The sequence below is a fragment of the Saccoglossus kowalevskii genome, chromosome 9, assembly GCF_978046115.1.
Source record: "Saccoglossus kowalevskii chromosome 9, keSacKowa6.1, whole genome shotgun sequence".
NCBI classification, from domain to species: domain Eukaryota; kingdom Metazoa; phylum Hemichordata; class Enteropneusta; family Harrimaniidae; genus Saccoglossus; species Saccoglossus kowalevskii.
Window position 1 is genome coordinate 14,378,879 of NC_140649.1, and position 20,863 is coordinate 14,399,741.

Here is a 20,863-nt window from a genome sequence, read left to right on the forward strand (position 1 = left end):
TGATGTATATAAAATTGCCCCCCCTCCATTTTGACAATTGAAGGAGATACGATATAATACTATAATTAGAATTCACCAGTCATGTACCATGCGCATGTCTTCTGTGGACGATTGATAAATTTGCAAAGCCAGCGGAAGATGCGCAGTGGCGCACTTCAAGTTCAATTTCGCGCAAGAAGCAATCTTGTAATTTTTGCGCTATTGACTATGCGAATGCACATATATTTCTCGAAAAAAAGGCTGGTGACCCCCAACTTGTTTTAGGTCAATATCCTTATATTACCTTGGAGTACATTTTTTTGCAAACTGAATAAATTCTGGGTTTCTAAATTTATGAGTAGGCTTCTACCTTAATCAAGTATTTTGCTTTGGTGTTTGGAAGGTATCGGAAAAATCGCCAAGGGCAAACCTCGTACTCGTGATTTCATTAGAAAAGCGCATTGGATTGTGGGAAACGCAATGTTTATCGACACAAATGTCGCACATACGCGGCGCGACGACTACCGTCCTTTAAGTCTAATTACGGAGACGTAACGTGTTCACGCCCTCACACGACGGAGTAATGGAACGCAACACACAGATGTGAAGTATATGTTGAACTTTTGTAAACAGAATTACTACCCCAATTAAAACAGCCTCAAACAAATTCTTACACGATACAACAACCCCCAGTAAGTGACTGCGACGGCTGCTGACAGGTTTAAGCATTGTAACCGTCTACACTATCGCTGAACGGCCCGTGTCGAACACCAACTAAAAGAATAGAAGAGCGTATATATATATATATATATATATATATATATATATATATATATATATATATATATATATATATATATATATATATATATATATATATATATATATATATATATATATATATATATATATATATATATATGAAAAAAGCTCTTTTTTTAAGTTTAAACAGAAGCAAACCTTTGGGGTTTAGGCTGCGTCCGTTTAAAAAAAAAAAAAACTAAATAGCGCCCTCTCTCATCCCAACATAATGTACTACTGCTATTTATCGCAATAAAATCAAAGGCGGAAAACTATTGCCCAGTTTCTGTAGTTTCTAACTTATCAAAAATTGCTGAAAAACATATTTGCCAAAGCTTTAAACACATTAAAAAAGTATGAATTACTGTACGATTGCCAATCAGGTTTCTGTGCTGGACCATGATTCGAAGTAGCCTTCAAGTTCTGCCGATTATTGGCGTTCTGTGATTGACGGTGGTCGCTTTGTTGGAACAGTCTTCATTGACCTTCGCAGGGCCTTTGACCTCGTTAATCGCGGGATACATTGAGCTCGTTTTATTCATATTTAGACAATATTAAACAGACATTAGTTTACTCTGGTACACTGGCACGTAGCAATCCACAAACAGTTACTCACGGCGTGCCACAGTGGTAAAAAAATAACCTAGATATTTGATAGCTGATGAATCAATCCCATACACGACAGGGATGAGCATTGACAAACCAAACCAAACTTGCTGATGAAGTCAGAATAATTCAAATTTGTGCGTCAAAAATACTGTAAAATGTTAGTAAAAACCTATAAAACACAGTCTATGTTAAGTTCGTCTCACCAAAAGCGCACACATTTGAATAAAATAAATATAAAAGAAGGCTATACGACTATTATAGTGTATGACATAAATAGTCGACAACTTACGCAAAGACTTTTTTCAAAAAAAAAAAAAAAAAAAAAAAAACTTTAATCCAAATGTACAAAATTGTGAGCAGAGCGTATATTACGTCGTCGCTGTACAATTTTAACCTATCTAAGAGTAGAACTGATATTCTTAGAAGGAGTTTTGTACACACAGGTGCTTTTAAATGGAATAATAATTTGCTAAACGCGGCTTCTAACAAATTTATTAGTGTTTGATGTTCTCTTTCTTGTTGTATGCGCTTAGTCGAGTTTGCAGAACAAGAAATCGAGTCATCGAGTTTACTAGTAAATAATGTTTATTATTATTATTATTATTATAAAAACCACCAACAAATCAAAATTGGAATATGTCAACAACATGCCTGGGCCGATTTCAATCAAACTTGCTATTCACATCACTCATGGTAGGCTACTGATGCAGATACTTTTTTTCGTCTTAATTTTATTTGAAATGGCCGACAGGCGGTCATTTTTAAAGTTCTCTCCCCATTTCTAAGATACATTTTTACAGATTTCATTTGAATTTGGTACAAAGGTAAGACGGACGCACGTTAGTTTTGTGTGTGATTTGATTTGATAATGTGAAGCGTATTTCATGTGACAGCTGCAAAGTCGGATGAATTTTTTGACAAACGTAGAAGTCGAAAAGCTAACAGAAACTTGTAAAAATGGAATGCAAAGATGGTTACAAAGTTCTAATTTGAGAGTCATAAACGTTGGTTGTTAAGTCGAAAGGGTTGTTTGAAAGCTCATTGAAGTAACGAGAAAAGTTGCTTAAGGTTTAGTTACAAACTTGACAGGTTTGCTGGAAAGTCTGAAAAGTTGGTTGTATAGTCGAAAAGACTGGCTGGAAAGTGATTAAAGTTACGGGAAAAGTTGCAAAGGTTAAGTGCAAAATCGACAGGTTGGAAAGTCGAATGCAGTAAGCTGAAGTCCTTAATGAAAAGATTGGTCATAAACTTATACATGTATGTGGAATCTATGTATATGTAGTCATTATTTTTATTGGAAGGTTTCTCTATTATCTGGTATTTCAGAAATATCGAAATACTAGCATTTTTAAAGTATGTCGTGTAAATATAAAAAATGTATTTCAGGTAAAAAGACCAGTTTTTTGAAGCGTTGTATAGGCGTATTCTTAAATATCACGAAACACCGAACAAAGCTTTGAACAAAATATTCACGTGCACGTAGACGATTTTCTGGTCTTGAACACTTAGGACTTGATATTTACAATGCTGCGTGATTTTATGAGCCTTCTGATTACGCATGGAACTATGTGGTTTATAGTTCCATGGATTACGTAAATCTTTTAATAATGTTTTTTGCTTGCCCTGTATTTGTGACATTGTAGAAAATGCATGTTTTAGTTTATGTTGTAAAACTTTTATTGCTTCATGAGTATGTATGATAAACAAGAGGTTGAAAAAAGGGCTTGCACGGCAAATCGGGCAAAATCAAAACCTAGTAATTGTCGACGAAAGCGCCACCATTTTTACTTTGAATGACACATATTCAAATGGATGACTCACTGTTCTGACTGGCAGTCGGAAGTCAGGTTACGTTCGGGCTGCAGTGTATCTCTGACATGCCTTGACCGATCATGTTAAAACTACATGTATATGTACGTAATATATTATGTCGTACGTATGCACACTTATTCGTTTGACAAGCAGATTCAAGATGGGCTGCCATTTTAATTTTTAAAATGCAACAAAATCAAGCATTTCTGGCATTCCAGAATCAGATCTCGGTCGTTTAAGGATGGATTTTGATCAAATTTAACTATCAATCGAAGACTGTATCATGCCATTACTATTTTTTGTAATATTCCTTGTAGAATGTGTGTGGCAAGTTGGGAGAAAGCGCCCTCTGTGTGGAGAGTGCGTGGACGCAAGAGGTCAGAGGGTATTTTGAGTCAGTCACGTTGTTTTACATGAATGTAGCAGTGCGCAGTGAATGTGTTCTGCTGACGTTGTTTTTATGGTTATAAAGTAAACATCGATTCGGGTGAGTGAGTTGAAGCAGGAAACTACAAATCAGGAAGTGATGGCTACATTGTGAGCAGTATAGCTATATCATGAGCAAGACAGCGTCGCATACTGCAATGTTGTCGTTCTATTCTTCCGAGACCTTCCGAGGTCATAGTAAGAACACGACGTCGGATTAAACGTGCAACGGTGCATACGGGAGAGACTCCTCCACAAAGTCACGTATATATATATATTATATATCTACTAGGTATATATATTTATATATCGCAAGCCGTGGCCACAGAACAGATGTAATTATGTGGCATTTCAAGTTTAATCAGATCGATCACGTCATTATTATATTATAATTTAAATAATGCGTCAATCAGTTGTGCACGTATCCCTCCACCATTCAATAGTACACACAACTTATCCCCTTACACAATCCCCTGACATTACCTGCTTCCCGACGACTGACAAAAATGTACGTGGATGTTACAGTGACTAATGATGGGGGATAAAGCAAAATGTTACGTAATTGCCAGGGTTATCAATCTTATTTTCATGTCTAAACCTTTACCTAGTGTATTGTACTAAAATGGATGGCTGTTACCATGCATCTAAAGAAAACTTTCATGGTGTTGTCTCAACGCAATACTGAGTGAAAATAGTTTAGCAGTATGGTCTCAACAATTACAAGTACTGTAAAATACTTTATTTTCGCTGAAAGAATGATTCAGTGAAAATAATACCCGTTACATTACATTACATTCAACTCGTTGAAAATCGGTGAAAATAAATTCCATACAAAATAGCCAAAAAGCCTTTTCAGCAAAATTTAATTCCAGCTAAAATATTTTACAGTTTTTGAATTAACCTGAAAAATAGTTCTATCTAAAAATGGATCTATTTGTAATCCCCCCCCCTATAACTCGGCGGCCTTATGACTTTAATATTATGACTATTGATAACATTTATTTTCACATACACTACTAATAGAGTAAATACAGTGATTATTTTACCAAACTGAAAAAAAAAGTTTCCAATCCTATTTTTTTAGCACAAGATTTGTGGTTTAGAATACCTTTGGATTACTAGACAAGGTCACAACCTTTGGATGGTGATGATTGTTCATATATCTATAAAGTCAAATACCAAATGAATACTTTATTTACTTTTACACTTAGCACCTGAGTTTTGACAGTAATTAATTAATAGGTGTGTTCCTGTAATGACGTTGTCAGATTCGAAACAGAATCAGTTTGTGCCAAAATGTATGTGAACAGTCAGACCCAAGTCGGCACAAACCCAATAACCTCTGACCCTAACTAGGAAGTCTCTATCAAAACTCAACATAAGCTTTAAAGTGAATGTATACAACATTTGTCTAAATTATGTATCATACCTAATCATAGTTTAAATAACAAAATTAATAAATTTGATTAATATTTATTAATAAATAAAGTTTTGTGAGCCCTCCCTATGCACAAGCGCAGTTCTGACCTGATCAGATATACCGTATATAAAAATAAGTTGCTTGAAAGCAGGAGCGGTTAACAGTTGATGTACTAACAGGGCTGTATGGAAAAGATATAACCCCCCCCCTGAAACAACGCCATCCATGGTTCAATTCCCATCCCATAATCCTTTGCAAAATCCAATATGGTGGAAATAATGCATTCCTGCCCTATTAATTATTGTTGGAGAGCCTTTAGTTTAGACACTCGATGACTTAAAATACTTTTATATTGTTCTCCACACTTATTAGTTTATTTATTAGTTTCCTGGTTTACAAAAATTTTAAAAAATGTGATAAAAATAGCAAAATATTATTAGTGGAGTAATCGCGAAATGGTATAACGAAAACAAACAAACTGCCATTTGCTTGTGTGACCTGTGAGGTTTGAGTTGATATTAATATTCATGAGCAGAAAATATGCATAACATGTGGTGGGTAGAGTTTAAGCTAATTCAACCATTAACAAAATATTGTGCACCTAACTTTCAGAATTTTGATTGTCCAACTAGTTTAGCAGCCATTGTGGATCGAATTTAAACAGGAAGTGGCCATTTTGAACTCTTTCTAAGGGTCTTAAACATTCTGAATTTTTTGTAATAGCATTATTGGTATATAGGCTATATTATTGGTCTTGCGACTTTTGCTGTCATATGGGATGTTCTGAAAAACAACAAAAAACGCTTAAAAATCTTTTTTTATGATTGGTTAGTTGTTTGGCCGACATCTGTGATTTCTTCTAAACAGGAAGTAGTTTTATACTAACACCACAGTAATTGATTTGGAATTTGTCATGCTGCATTTCTACATTGAACTTCAGTCACATGATTTGGCCACAATCTTAAATTTAATAAAATAATTTAAGCATTTTTTTTGTGAATGCTCAAACTAATTACTCTGAAATTTGGTATGAAGCATTGGTAGCATTGTGTAATTTGAGTTGTTGGTGAAAACAAAGTAAATTTTATTTGGATGATAGAGGGCACTAGCCTGAACAGCATTTCAGTAGCATGAGCGTTTCATTGGTTTAGTGTCCTTTGTTAGTCCCTATTCGGATGCAGCCTGAAACCGGGGACTTATGGATTGACTTCCATGTATCCATCTGTCCATTCGTCTATGCATTCGTGCCATTCCAGAATTACATCTTGGTCGTTTATATAAGGATTTTGTTAAAATTTTGTGCATAGATTAGCATTATGGGATGTCATTATACACATCATTTTGTATTCTAATTTCTTGATTGGATTCAAAATGGCTCACTGGTGGCCATTTTGTTTAAATGAATGCGGTTCCAGAGCCATATCCCTGACATGCCTTCATCGATCATATTCAAGTTTTATATATACATCATTTGTCATGTCGCATATATGCACATGTATTTGTTCCATGATCAAATTCAAGATGGCCGAATGGCAGCCATTTTAATGTTAAAAAATATCAAAATGGCATCACTGGGCAAATTTTGTGGTGGATTGAATCTTAAGTATACAAGTGTCAACAGAGAGTGTTAGTCAATGAATCAGCATCTGATTTGACAGATGTTATTAGTTGTGTCTGACGGTTCTGATGTTTAAAATTATTATTACCCTAGAAACTTGGTCTCTTTAATAGCAGCTATAATTTCATCCTGTAAAATATGATTTGAAACATTCTGTTTCATGGTCATTATCAAAACGTTACATGTTAGGGGACCACACTTTAGCGTAAATTTCAAGCCATGTGTGTATTCAACATTATCATTTTAAAAATTGTGGAAACAACAGTAATATATTTGAAATATTGTTATGGGAAGTTAATTGTCAAATTATTAATTTGTTTTAATACAAATTTTGTCTCAGGTATCAGCATGCCAAGTTCCGACACTAAAGAGGTCGTTGGGTGGCCTGATGATGTTGGTATAATTGCACTGGAAGTGTACTTTCCCTCTCAGTATGTTGACCAATCAGAGCTGGAGATATTTGATGGTGTTTCTACGGGAAAGTATACCATCGGTTTGGGTCAAGATAAAATGGGGTTCTGCTCAGATAGAGAGGATATCAACTCACTGTGTCTGACGGTGGTTCAAAAGCTGATGCAAAATTACGATATATCGTACGAGTCGATTGGACGACTTGAAGTCGGTACTGAAACTATTATTGATAAATCCAAAAGTACAAAAACTGTATTGATGCAGCTATTTGAAGAGTGCGGTAATACAAATATTGAAGGAATCGATACAACCAACGCATGTTATGGCGGGACAGCAGCGTTGTTCAATGCACTTGCCTGGGTTGAATCCAGTGCATGGGATGGTAAGAGAATTTGTCTATTTCACTTTCATTTTTAGCTCCGCTGTCAACTTTGTCAAGCAAAGCTTATCATATGAGTACAAGCCTGAATGCTTTGATACTTGGTATATATGTACCTTGGGTAGACATCTCTTAGATTTGCTCATTTCATGATGATATCTTCAATTCTCCAATTTTTGTAAATGTTTTTGTATTTTTTGATAAAAAATGATATTTTTGACTTCTTGTTAAAAACCACAAGTCTGATTGCTTTGATATTACATGTATAACTACTACATCTGGACCTAGACCTCTCGCAGATTTATTCTTTTCATGATGATATCTTCAATTCTCCAATTTTGATTAATATTTTTTAATTTTTGGTAAAAAGTGATATTTTCGACTTCTGAAAACAGCAAGTGTGATTGCTTTGATACTATACATATTGTTCATTTTCTAATGATATCTTCTGTTCTTTAATTGCAATGTGCATTGCTAATAGTGGAGCTATCTCAGCCGACAGGCTGTTTGTACCTGGACAACATACTTATATACCAGCAGGGGAAAATATCTGCTGTTGTAATTGCTATGGTTAATTGTAGACTTGGGAACTTATTTTCAATGTAAATCATAAAACATAGAGTTGAATATGGTTTGTTCAGTTGACTGTTATTTTAACCATCGAGAGGCTTTCTGAAAATGAAGGGTAATATAACTTTTATGCTTAGTAAGTGATATCATTCAGTAAAAATATTAATATGCAAATTTGCATATTATTTGGGTCATTCCAATATTTAAGTAATTAAATAATAATTCTGAAAATGAGATTTTGCTATTACTGTATATAGACCACATTATACATATGGACCATAGTTAATGTACCTTATGGAAACACAGACGTTCCAAACAACATTATTGTGTCAAGTATGTGACATACTCTGGGATATGTACATTATGCATGTACATGTAATGAACACTAATACCAGATGGAGTCATACAATGTAATATTGAATGAAAGCATCAATGTTGTCAGATGGAACATAAATTATTGTGATGTTCAGCAGTTCATAGTAACCTATAAATAAACATTAGACCTAAATTGCGGTCAAGATCTCATTGAGAGCGAGAGCCACAATACTTATTTTTGACTCTCATATAATGTTTTTTTCCCCGTCATGACTCTGTTTCGAATACCACAGTCTGGGTAACAATGATGCAATAATGGGAGAGAATTTGACAATATTATCTTGCGGCATCTCTCACTCTCATTGTTGTTGTTTACGCAGGGCACTGTGGGTAAAATTGCTATTCAAACAACTGAATAGTAAATTGCTTGCCTTAAAAGACTTAAGTAAATATATAGGCAACATTAATTTGGAACAAGTCAGTTTAAATGTTAATGTCAAGCCCTGTTACATTGTCAGTGTGTATTTGTTGTAACTGTATAATTTATTGTTGTTTATACATATAGGTCGGTGTATGCTAGTTATGGCTGGTTAATATTAACTATATAATATTGTTGCTATTTGCAGGTCGATATGCATTAGTTGTAGCAGGTGATATAGCTGTGTATGCCACTGGTAATGCTAGGCCTACTGGTGGTGCTGGATCAGTAGCAATGCTTATAGGACCTAATGCACCATTAGTCATAGAAAGAGGTAATTACAGTCTTCTCACGTTGTTGTTAATGTGTTCATTTCAAAACTTTAATGTTGGAGAGAATATCTCATCACCAGGGATTTTTCATATAGCGAGTCCCAATGAGAAAAATAAAAAGAATTGACAATATATTATGTATATGTACCTATGTCTTTATCAAAATTGGTATATATTCTTGGATTAAAATAAGGGTCCTTTTTTTAGTATTGGGGGAGGGGGTCTGGGAGCCAGAATATCAGGGTAACACACTCCTGCTTGTCAATGTAATATTTAATACTGATTTCGCTGTAGGAAGTTTTTATGACCTAATGATTTTATGAAGACAGAGTCACTAACTGAAATTTTCACTCATGTAAATATATTGTCTCTTACAGTAATTTACTCAGATATATACACAAAAATTATTTCTAAATCCCAGCTGATTAACTGAAATAAAACTGGACCGTCAATATGTTTTTATAGATGAATTAAATCGTCATGTGTACCCTGGACAAAAGTGATCTTGTTTGAATTGTAAACTATTACACTTCTTAAAGCGGAGGAGTCGACACGTATGCATGCGTCAGGTGGCCATAGCGTGTCATTGTTTACAAACAAGCGCCTACCCATGAGCCTTTGCGTTTTTAGTGAGTGTTGTTATCATCGCTTGAGACTCAATTTCCGTGCGTGTACAGGTGACAACCCTCCCACTTTAATATAAATGCTATCCTGTGTATTTATTTTCTTAGGTTTAAGAGGAACACATATGCAGCATGTTTATGACTTTTTTAAACCGGATTTATCATCTGAATTTCCTATTGTGGATAGTAAACTTTCGATACAGTGTTATCCAAGTGCGTTAGATAAATGTTATCAACGGTATATTATGAAAGCAGAAATGCAGATGTTAAAAGGTAATGTACAAACCAGTGCTAGTACATTTTTTTTTAAATCAAACCTTTGATCAATAGATCCAGTTCAGATCCTACCAGATATGCCCCCCCCCCCCCCCCTGGGAATAAAATTCCTGGGTTTTTATGCCACAGAGTCAATGGGAAGCCCAAATCCATTGGGGCTTCATTCAACTATTGAATTCCACTTTAGAGGAACCTTTTTTATGATCCACAGGTGCTTGTGTTCGACCAGACCAGGTTTCTGTCAGGGTAGTGCATTAAATTGCCATAAAACTGTTATGATAGAAAGATGGTCACAGTACAGCCATGTAGTCCTAAGCATGAAATATGGTTTCTGTGAAATAAGCTCTACATGTATAAGTATATGTACCATCAGCTCTAGCAATTTGCGCAGTAAAAACAAGAGATGAATTAGTGACTTTAAATTGAACTGTCGCCTATTGGCACGAAAATATTTGTAAATATAAAAATAAATGATTACATTTTTAGTCCCCGTTCGAACGTAGTCCGAAAACGGGGACTTATGTTTTGCCCTGTGTGCGTCCGTGCATCTGTGCGTCCGTAATCACCTGTATTTCGAACATGTATGGACCGATTAAGTTCAAACTTCACTCATACATCGCACATTATATGGGACATATGCACATGCATTTTTTTCATGATCCGATTAACGATAGCCGAATAGCGGCCATTTTAAGGCCGAAAATGCATTGAAATCACACATTTTCACCATTCCAGACCCGGATCTCAGTTATGCATGGACTGATTTTGTTCAAATTTGGGACATACATTAAACATAATAGGACCTTGATGCACGTCATTTCTTTTCCGGATCAAGTTCGAAATGGCCGACTGGCGGCCATTTTGTTTTAAAGAATTCAGTTCTGGTTCCGTATCTGAGACATACCTGGATTAATCGAGTTCAAACTTCACACACACATGGTACATCATGTCACAAATATGTATGTGCATTTGTTTCATGATCTCATTAACGAAAGGCAAATGGCGGCCGCTTTAAGGCCGAAAATGCATTGAAATCGCACATTTTCACCATTCCGGACCCGGATCTCAGTTATGCATGGACAGATTTTGTTCAAATTTGGTAAATACATTAAACATAATAGGACCTTGATGCACGTCTTTTTTTTTCAGATAAAGTTCGAAATGGCCGACTGGCGGCCATTTTGTTTTAAAGAATTCAGTTCTGGATCCGTATCCGAGATATGTCTGGTGAAGTTTAAACTTCACACACACATGGTACATCATGTCACAAATAGATATGTGCATTTGTTTCATGATCCGTTTAACAATAGCTGAATGATGGCCATTTTAAGGCCGAAAATGCATCAAAATCACATATTTTCACAATTCCGGATCTCAGTCATGCATGGATGGATTTTGTTCAGATTTAGTACAATGTGTTGTACATATGCAGGTGCATTTCGGATCAGACCACTGAAAGTGGTCTGAGATTTCGGTCATGATTTGCTTTGAATGTACAAAATGTTTATGTCACTCAAATATGAACGGAACGGGGACGTGTCATTGACAATGACTTGTTGTGGACATGAATTAGTAATGTAATAACAAAAGGGAATTCCCAGGGATCTGATTTCAAAAACGTTCCTGTGATTCCCTGCAAAAAAAAAAATTTCAAAATTCCCTGAAAATTTTTAAAAACTTGATATTATAATTTAAGTTGTTTTCATATAAATTCATCAATTTCATTCATTGCAGTATGCAATGTGTCTTCTTTCCCATATTGAGCTGTGTGATTCCATTATAGGAATGGCCTACATTCATTTATAGGTGGAATTATCAATAGTACAAAGAATGTGAATTCACAGCTGCTATATAAATCTCTCTTAGCGTTATTATTTCTTGATAAATCTGACAGTAGATAAAATGTTCTTTTGTAATATTTAGTTAGAAGTAGAGCTGATTGTGGTCGAATATTTCAGTCAAAATCGAAACATGACCGAAATTAATTGGAACGTTTAACTGTTACTGTATGTTATTTGCTTTCATTGCAGATGGAGAGACTGGTCCCTTTTCGCTTGAACACTTTGACGCTATGTTTTTTCATTCACCGTATTGTAAATTGGTACAAAAATCGTTTGCGAGGCTTATGTTAAATGACTTTCTTAGAGACTCAAATGCGGATACAACTGAGAATGGAATATTTTCCGGTCTTGAAGCATATAGGTGAGACTTGAATATTGTTATTTTGAAGTGGGTGAGACAATGATTGTTGCACAGTACGTGTTTAAACTATTTTTCACCCATCCGATAATTGATAATTATGATATTGTGCATGAAAATAAATTATGTAAATGTAGATCATGTGGAATAATCAACCAAATATGATTTTCAAATTAAAACATTGTCAATCTGTTTTTTTTAGCTCCGCTATCGAACAGAGCTAATCATATGAGTGGTTGTCCGTCGCCATCTATGTCAACTTATATTTTTGTCATTATTGGTAAAAAGTTACATTTTCGACTTCTTGTTTAAACTGCAAGTTTGATTGCTTTGATATTACATGTATACATATAGTTACTACATGTGGACTGCTTTCAGATTTATTCATTTTGTGATGATATCTTTGATTTTCTAATTTTGATGAATATTTTTGTCATTTTTGGTAAAAAGTGATATTTTTGAATTCTTGTTGAAAACAGCAAGTCCGATTGCTTTAATGCTATACATATTGTTCATTTTCTAATGATGTCTTCAGTTCTTTAATCAAAATGTGCATTGCTAACAGCGGAGCTATCTCAGCCGACAGGCTGCTTGTTTTGTTTTTTGCTAGGGATTTAAAACTTGAAGATACATATTCTGACAGAACTGTTGAAAAAACTTTCATGGCATGCAGTAAAGCAACTTTTGAGAAAAAAGTGAAGCCATCGTTGCTTCTTGCCAACCAGATTGGTAATATGTATACCCCGTCTGTGTACGGTGGGCTGGTGTCTTACATAGCACAGTAAGTATATATATTGAGTGTTTTAATTTGGACATGGTCAGAGGTACATGTACCATACCATGTTTTCACTTTTATACAAATTTGATATATGGTTTTAATCAGAATAAGAATGTACTGGGTATTATGTTGCCCTGTTTTTCAACCATTGCTGCCACTTTGATGAATTGTTATGTAGAGAACACAAATTGGCAGCTATCATCTGTAAGAACTGTTGCTATGCAAAGAATAGTGTTCAAGATGGCGGCCATCTACACTTTTGTGAACCATTGCTATGCTTGTCCAAGAATATCACCAGATTTCTGCTGGATTTATTTAACTGTTGTTGTGTGCGATTGTTTTGAATAAATTTCATACACATCATTTGTGTGGCGCATAATAACAATATTACAGCCCGACTATTGCCGTTTGTGCCATACTGCAAGGAAAACATTTTCTCCGAGCCAATGATTTCCTGATATAATATGATAAATTAAGTTACATCTGGTCGAACGCAGTCAGTCAAAAATGCAACATTGAATGATTCATGAAGCATCTTTGGTTGTCCACCATTATAACTTTCGAACACCATAAATTTTCCCGCCAAAATTTTGGTTCGAAATTTTGTACACTTTTTATGTATTTTTCTTTGAATTCTTCAATATAATTTTGAATCAAATGTACATAATTTTTCACTGCGCACATTTTCTGATCAAAATTGTTGAAATATTCAAAAATATTTTTCAGGTTTAGTTTGTGAATTAATGTGAGAAAAATTGACTTTTCAAAAAGTTAATAATTCAATACTTTTGTCATGTCTTGCTCTCTCATGCTCTTAACGATATTACTTTAATTATGTTTTTTTCCAGAACATCAGTGGCTGACATAGCTGGCAAAAGAGTTGGGTTGTTTTCTTACGGTTCAGGATTAGCATCTTCCATGTATTCTATAAAGTTTTCAGAAGACACTGCACCAGGCTCCAAATTGTCCAAATTATCTGAGGTCTTATCAGATGTGACTGTTAGGTTAGATTCACGAAAGAAAACTACACCAAAAATATTTGCAGATACTATGAAGCTGAGACAAGATACTCATCATCTTGGTAAATATGTTTTTTATGATTTCTGCAGAAAATATGTAATTGTTATTTTTAATATTGTTAAGGGTGGTGGTCATTGCGCTACTTCCTGTTTGATATGGGACCCACACAACGCATGTAAAATATATGGATTGTTTACACAAATTTTCAAACACGCTCTGCACAGCGACCATTGCCCTTAAATATTTAATGATTATTAAACATTATAATAATCAAATTTTGACATTTTCAATAAATTTTTGATTATTCCTGATTATTTCTATCATTTTCTTTGATGATTTGATTGCATGACGCAAGCAAGACAGACATAATAGACATGGACACCAATAAAAGTGCATCTGAAAACAAATAACCACATCTTATTTCTTTACAGCTAACTACACACCAGTTGGTTGTATTGATGATCTGTTTCCTGGTACGTGGTATTTAACGCATGTAGATGAGATGCACCGTAGACAGTATCTCTGTACACCATTGCATGTGATCCCAGAGTCATTGCAATCTTCTGTCATTCCTGTGGTAAGTAACAAATGCAATAAAACACTTTGATACAGGTACATGGTAGTATAGTGAATGTGACACAATGCATGAATTAGCAGAATCTAAAATTAAGATAAAATGCCACCAATCTCATTGTATGAATCGACTTTTGAATTTGAATTGCTGAATTTGCTTGAATTTTCTATTTCTTAAATTATCTAATTCTTGAATTAGGTACATCTTGAATTACCTACATCCTAAATTAACTATCGTAAGTAAATGGCTTTGTATGGTCTCACTGTCTTCACTTGAACAGAAACAATAGAGCTGCCAATTAGCGGCTCTGTTAATTGTGAACGATTTATAAAATGTGAATGTTTCAAAGAGCACTGTGTAAAAACTTGTCAATGGAAACACTAATAAATAAACCAATATGTTCCTAGTAAACAGAAGTTTTAAATAAGTGTTTTTAAATCAAAATCAGGGTATGCATTCAAAAGTTTTAAGTGCACTTTCTCCTAAAATGCATGATTTTAACCCAAAATTCACACCACTTAATATGGTATCATAGTACATTATTGTAAACCATAAAACTCAAAAGTTTAAATAAAACTCTTTCAAATGATATATAACTTGATGGGTAAAAAGTTTATTTTACTCGTGTAATTACAGTAATTAGAGCCAATTAAAAATATAGTCTCCCAACCTGCATCTCTACCTTAAATTACCTACATCTTAAATTAGCTACTTCTTAAATTACCTACATCTTGAATTAGCTACATTTTGAATTACCTACATCTTAAATTAGCTACTTCTTGAATTACCTACATCTTATATTAGCTAGTTCTTAAATTACCTACATCTTATATTAGCTAGTTCTTAAATTACCTACATCTTGAATTAGCTACATTTTGAATTACATTGTACCTACATCTTAAATTAGCTACATTTTGAATTACCTACATCTTAAATTAGCTACTTCTTAAATTACCTACATCTTGAATTAGCTACATTTTGAATTACCTACATCTTGAATTAGCTACATTTTAAATTACCTACATCTTGAAATGGCTACATTTTGAATTTCCTACATCTTAAATTAGCTACTTCTTAAATTACCTAGATCTTAAATTAGCTACTTCTTAAATTACTTACATCTTGAATTAGCTACATTTTGAATTACCTACATCTTGAATTAGCTACTTCTTAAATTACCTAGATCTTAAATTAGCTACTTCTTAAATTACTTACATCTTGAATTAGCTACATTTTGAATTATCTAATTCTTGTAGTGTAAGTTGACAGTCTCTTCAATGTCGTCAGCAGAGATTTTTGGATATCTTTCACCTTGTACTTAATCTCTTCTTTGTAGGAGACTGTGTCAGGCAAGAGACCTTCTTCAATACCATCACCAGAAGCAGCCCCTTCAAATTGTAAAATATAGAGATTAAATAGACACAAAATATGAAGAAATATCTCCACCGTTTTTTAATCTTTTCACCACCAATTCCTTCTTTTCATCACAAATTCACAAAATAGTCCTGTTTATACATGTGGTCTGCACTTTCCTTCAGAGAATTGGGACAAAAAATAGCCAAATTTTTTTCAGTAAAACCTGAAAATTTACACAAACTTTGCCTGTTGGCTCCAAAACTTGGGTTCATTTCAAGAAATATTGAAGAATAAAAAAACAAAAGTGCAGAATAATTTGGGTGAGAAAGTCTGGTGTTGAAATGGTTAAGAATAATAATTGTTTAAACTTTTGAAGTTGCACTCTAAGATGTTGTTTATCTATTTAACCCTTTGAGTGCTAAGTCAACTTTTCTCACCATTCACAATTATAAATGCGCATAATTTATCATCATGCTTTGATGAATACATGTAGTGAATAGTGTCACCATTCACAATTATAAATGTGCATAATTTATCATCATGCTTTGATGAATACATGTAGTGAATAGTGTCACCATTCACAATTATAAATGCACATGATTTATTCATAATTCTACCAACATTTTGATCAAGACATGTAGTGAATAGTGAATTATGTCCATTTGATTCAAAATTATCAAAAAATCATAGAAAAAAACAGGCACCAACATTTTGCTAAAAACAATTATGGAACTCAAAGAGTTACGATTAAATATGAACAGAAATGAATTCTGAATAAATTATAATTGAACACTTTAGCTCGCCAATAATGTTAATATGCTGAGAGATCACCACCTAACTTACATGATTGTCTTGTCAGTCAGATCAAGTCTTTAATTAAAAAATCAAATAACTATGACTCCGTTAGTTCAATGATTCCTAAATGCAACGATAATAGGTGACGCAATGGTGATATATGGACAAAGCGAATGCATTAAAATGTGTGACAGGTCATGCTACAGCAGTACCATACCAGGTAAATGTTGTTAACTTTCATGGAAGTTTGATGCCATTCATTGATACTGACTGCCCTGAAAAAAAAAAATATGTAAAACCGTGTATACAAATATTCACCTTGTATGTAATTATAACGCTACTCAATGTAAATATTGTAAAAGTTTATACAAAAGTAGAGCAACTTCTCATTTATCAGTTGCTGAGTTTTCATACTGGTAATTTTATGAATTAACATACCATATGTTATTTAGTGTACTGTATTTGCTCTATTACTGGTACGGTATAGCACATGTGCTTATGTAAATGACACAAGTGTGTGTATCATCAAAATAAGTTATATTTTGAGAATCCAGTGTACAATACTGGTACATTATTGCTCTATGTGTGGTTCTATTAGAGAAGTGATTCTAATAGAGAAAATATGGTAAACTGAAATACACTAAGAATGCTATGCACTTTATGTCACATCCTGTGATGTGATTTTGTCATTTACCTTGGAAGTAACACTTTCTGTTCTCATTACTTTTATCAAAAGAATCACAGCAATGTATGATGTTTTTATTTATCTTAACTCAAAGAAAAAACGCTTCTTGATGACAGCATTTTTTTTTAATCATTATATAGCAGTATATTAGTGGCTGTTTGGTTACCATGGTGATTATTGCACTACATATAGCTCATCACTCAAAACAAACTGCAGTCAACTGAAATATTCCAACTTTCAACCTTTGGCACCCTTCAAGAAATTTATTCTGGTATTATTGAAAGTACGTTATTTTCACTTGAAATTTTTACTGAAGCAATGAACCAGTGAAACTAAAATCCAGTAAAAATACCATTTTTTTCCCTATATTTTACATTCCACTCATCAAAAGCTGGAAAACAATTATACAAAACAATGAAAATTAATTCTAGCTAAAATAAAGTATTTTACAGTGGTATTGTTTCATATAATAATATAATTATTTTTTTTTGCACTTTCTACAAATTAGTAAAATCCTTTATAAGCTTAGGGTAGGTACCTTTGGTGGAGTGCAACAATAATCCATTTAAAATCATGTTCTCAAACATTGGAGTTCAAATTATAATGATGTGAACGTATGATACCACAGGATAAATTCAGATGAAAACACATGTCACATGTTTTAATTAGGAATAGATATTTTTTTATGAATTTGAAAAACAATGACTATGCATTAAAAAATTATGTTTGTATTTTAGTAATTATTAATATTTAAGATTTAAAAATGTGTACATTTTAAAATAATTTAATTAACTAATTTGCATAATTGATTGGTTTGTTTTGTGTTATTTGATGGGAATTGAAATTCATGTGAAATATTTGATATTTATAGACTGTGATTGGTTATAGTTCATGATTAGGGCAGTAGCCCGCATTGAGTGAGAGGCACTTTTGTTTGTCAGGTTTCTGTACTTGCCTCTTCAAAAAGAGTAAGAAAGTTGTAAGGTACACTAAGATGTTGTATACATTATTGTGAGTTTAAATTTTTGCAATTTGACTTGAAATTTATGTTTTCTTTTCCAGTATTATTTTTTTTAAATTTAAATAAAATGTTTATATAATGAAATGTATTTGTTTACTTTTGTAAATTTTATAAAATTTATTGAGCTGGACTTGAACTAAATTGACTTTGGGGAATTTGCTACAATATAAATGATGTCATTGCAATACCATAATATGCTAAATAATAGTACTACAGTTGTAGTGCAATTCATGTTTGAATTTTATGTAAATAGACAACATATTTCACTTATGTTGAATGCATAGCATGGGATTTATATCAAACACGGCATGATACGAATAGTACTGAGTATACATTAAGGAATTGAATTTCTAATTTTGCACTACTAAGCATAGCATATATGTGCAGTGCATCATGGGAGAGAAATTCCAGAGAAAATAACAGTTTTGCCATTCTCCTCAAACGGTTTCAGATTCGTTTTGTGAAAATTTTCTGTATTTCTATTCTTTAGAATACAGTCTAATGGTTTGAATGAATAATAATAAAAGTATGAAGATGTATTTGTAACAAATCTCTTTTGGGATGCAGCAGTAAACTATTTATGAATATATGCATAAATATTATGTTTTATAATACTGATTTGTTTAATTGTTTCCTAATATAAGTTGTTCTAATAAAGTATTGCAGCTCTTTTGTAGATATTGGGTCTTTAATATAATATATATATATATATATATATGATGGGTACTATTTTAGTCTCCGTTCAGACACTGTCTGAAAACGGGGACTCCTGGATTGACCTACATTGTATATTTGTTGAATGTGCCCACTTGTATCTTAGACATGCCTGGACCAATCACATTCATACTTCACACATACAACATTCACCTTGAGATATATATGCATATCCAAAGCTGGTCGATTGGATGCCATTTTTGTTCTCAACATTCATTAACATTAAACTTTTCTGAAAGCAGAATGACACTCGTACAATGGACATCATCAGACCTTGACGCCAGCACATCGTGGTTACCATTGTCTGCCATATATACAAATTCATATCAGAAGCACTATTGCAGATAAAAACATTGACTCAGTGCTATATTGAAGACATTGCACGCTAGATCTAATCAACATATTTAAAGGGCGGTGTTAGTCGTGCCACACATTTTTTAGCAAAAATGACAAAAATATTCATAAAAAATTAGAGAATTGAAGATATCATCATGAAATGAACAAATCTGAGAGAGAACCACATGTAGTACCTATATATATATTATCAAAGCAATTGGACTTGCGGTTTTTAACAAGAAGTCGAAAATATCACTTTTTACCAAAAATGACAAAAATATTCATCAAAATTAGAGAATTGAAGATATCATGAAATGAACAAATCTAAGAGAGGTCTACCCAAGGTACACATACACCAAGTATCAAAGCATTCAGGCTTATAGTTTTCAAGAAGAAGTCGAAAAAGTAAAACATTGACATGGACGACGGACAACAGACGACGACGGGCAATCACTCGTATGATAAGCTCCGCTCGACAAAGTCGACAGCGGAGCTAAAAAAAATGCATAAATATAATATCTTGAGCACTATTGTGATAGAGATTTAACAGTGCTACAACAGTGTTGGCTATGGACAGATTTCATTCAAACTGGGTACATACATTGAACATAATGCGACCTTAGCGTGCACCTCTGTTTTCAGCTCTACTGTCAACAAAGATGGACTAATCAAGGCCCCGCGAGGAAGACTCACTTTAGATCAATGTTTCAGTGTTCTGAGCATTAATTTGAAATGGATCTTTACTGAGGAAGCTTTGCATATTGAGTAGCAAAAATTGTTATTTTTGTTTCTCACTCAAAATGTTACTGGTAGTATATGTACATGTGATTTCATTATATGAACATTCTGAGTTTGTTCTACACAGTAAGCTTTACACCATGCATAAAATGGACAATTGTTGTAATATCACCTTCCGTCAGGTGTTGAAGTGTATTGCAATTTTGAAATCATCTCGTAATTAACACAACTTATAAATTCTTTGGTGAAATATAATAAAGCCTCACATTCGTCATGCACCTTTAATTTTAATATTCACATAAATATCAAATATATGACTAACAATTGTTGATGCTCAATTGTCTGATGGGTTGATAAGTACTGCCACCAGTAGTTAGAACTCTAATCAGCCAATCTGTTTATTTTCACTTCAGTGTCATCTATCGTTAAAGCGGGGATGTTGTCACCTGCGCATGCGTCAGATGGCCATAGCGTGTCATTGTTTACAAAATAGCGTCTACCCATGAGCCTTTGCGTGTACAGCGTGTGTTGTTATCATCGCTTAGGACTCGATTCCCGTGCAGGTGACGACCCTCCCGCTTTATAAATATTTATTGAAAGTAGGTATATAAACAATAACATATACGTACCATACATACTTACTATGTCATACGTTCAA

At 33.6% G+C, this 20,863-nt stretch overlaps 1 protein-coding gene and 1 long non-coding RNA gene across 2 annotated transcripts; one reads left to right on the forward strand and one right to left on the reverse strand.

The window, feature by feature from the left end:
- Positions 1-7,013: 7,013 nt before the first annotated feature.
- Positions 7,014-16,814, forward strand: LOC100377388 (hydroxymethylglutaryl-CoA synthase 1-like). The gene is made up of 8 exons (XM_085503749.1): positions 7,014-7,458; positions 8,967-9,092; positions 9,822-9,986; positions 12,020-12,191; positions 12,799-12,969; positions 13,815-14,047; positions 14,418-14,563; positions 15,897-16,814. The coding sequence occupies exons 1-8, from the start codon at positions 7,014-7,016 to the stop codon at positions 15,966-15,968; spliced, it is 1,530 nt and encodes a 509-aa protein (XP_085359875.1). The 3' UTR covers positions 15,969-16,814.
- On the reverse strand, positions 14,441-20,130 carry LOC146738361 (uncharacterized). Its single transcript, XR_014930361.1, has 3 exons — positions 20,069-20,130; positions 15,776-15,948; positions 14,441-14,558 (listed from the first exon to the last, which is right to left on the reverse strand). It is a non-coding gene; the product is annotated as an uncharacterized LOC146738361 (long non-coding RNA).
- Positions 20,131-20,863: the final 733 nt, after the last annotated feature.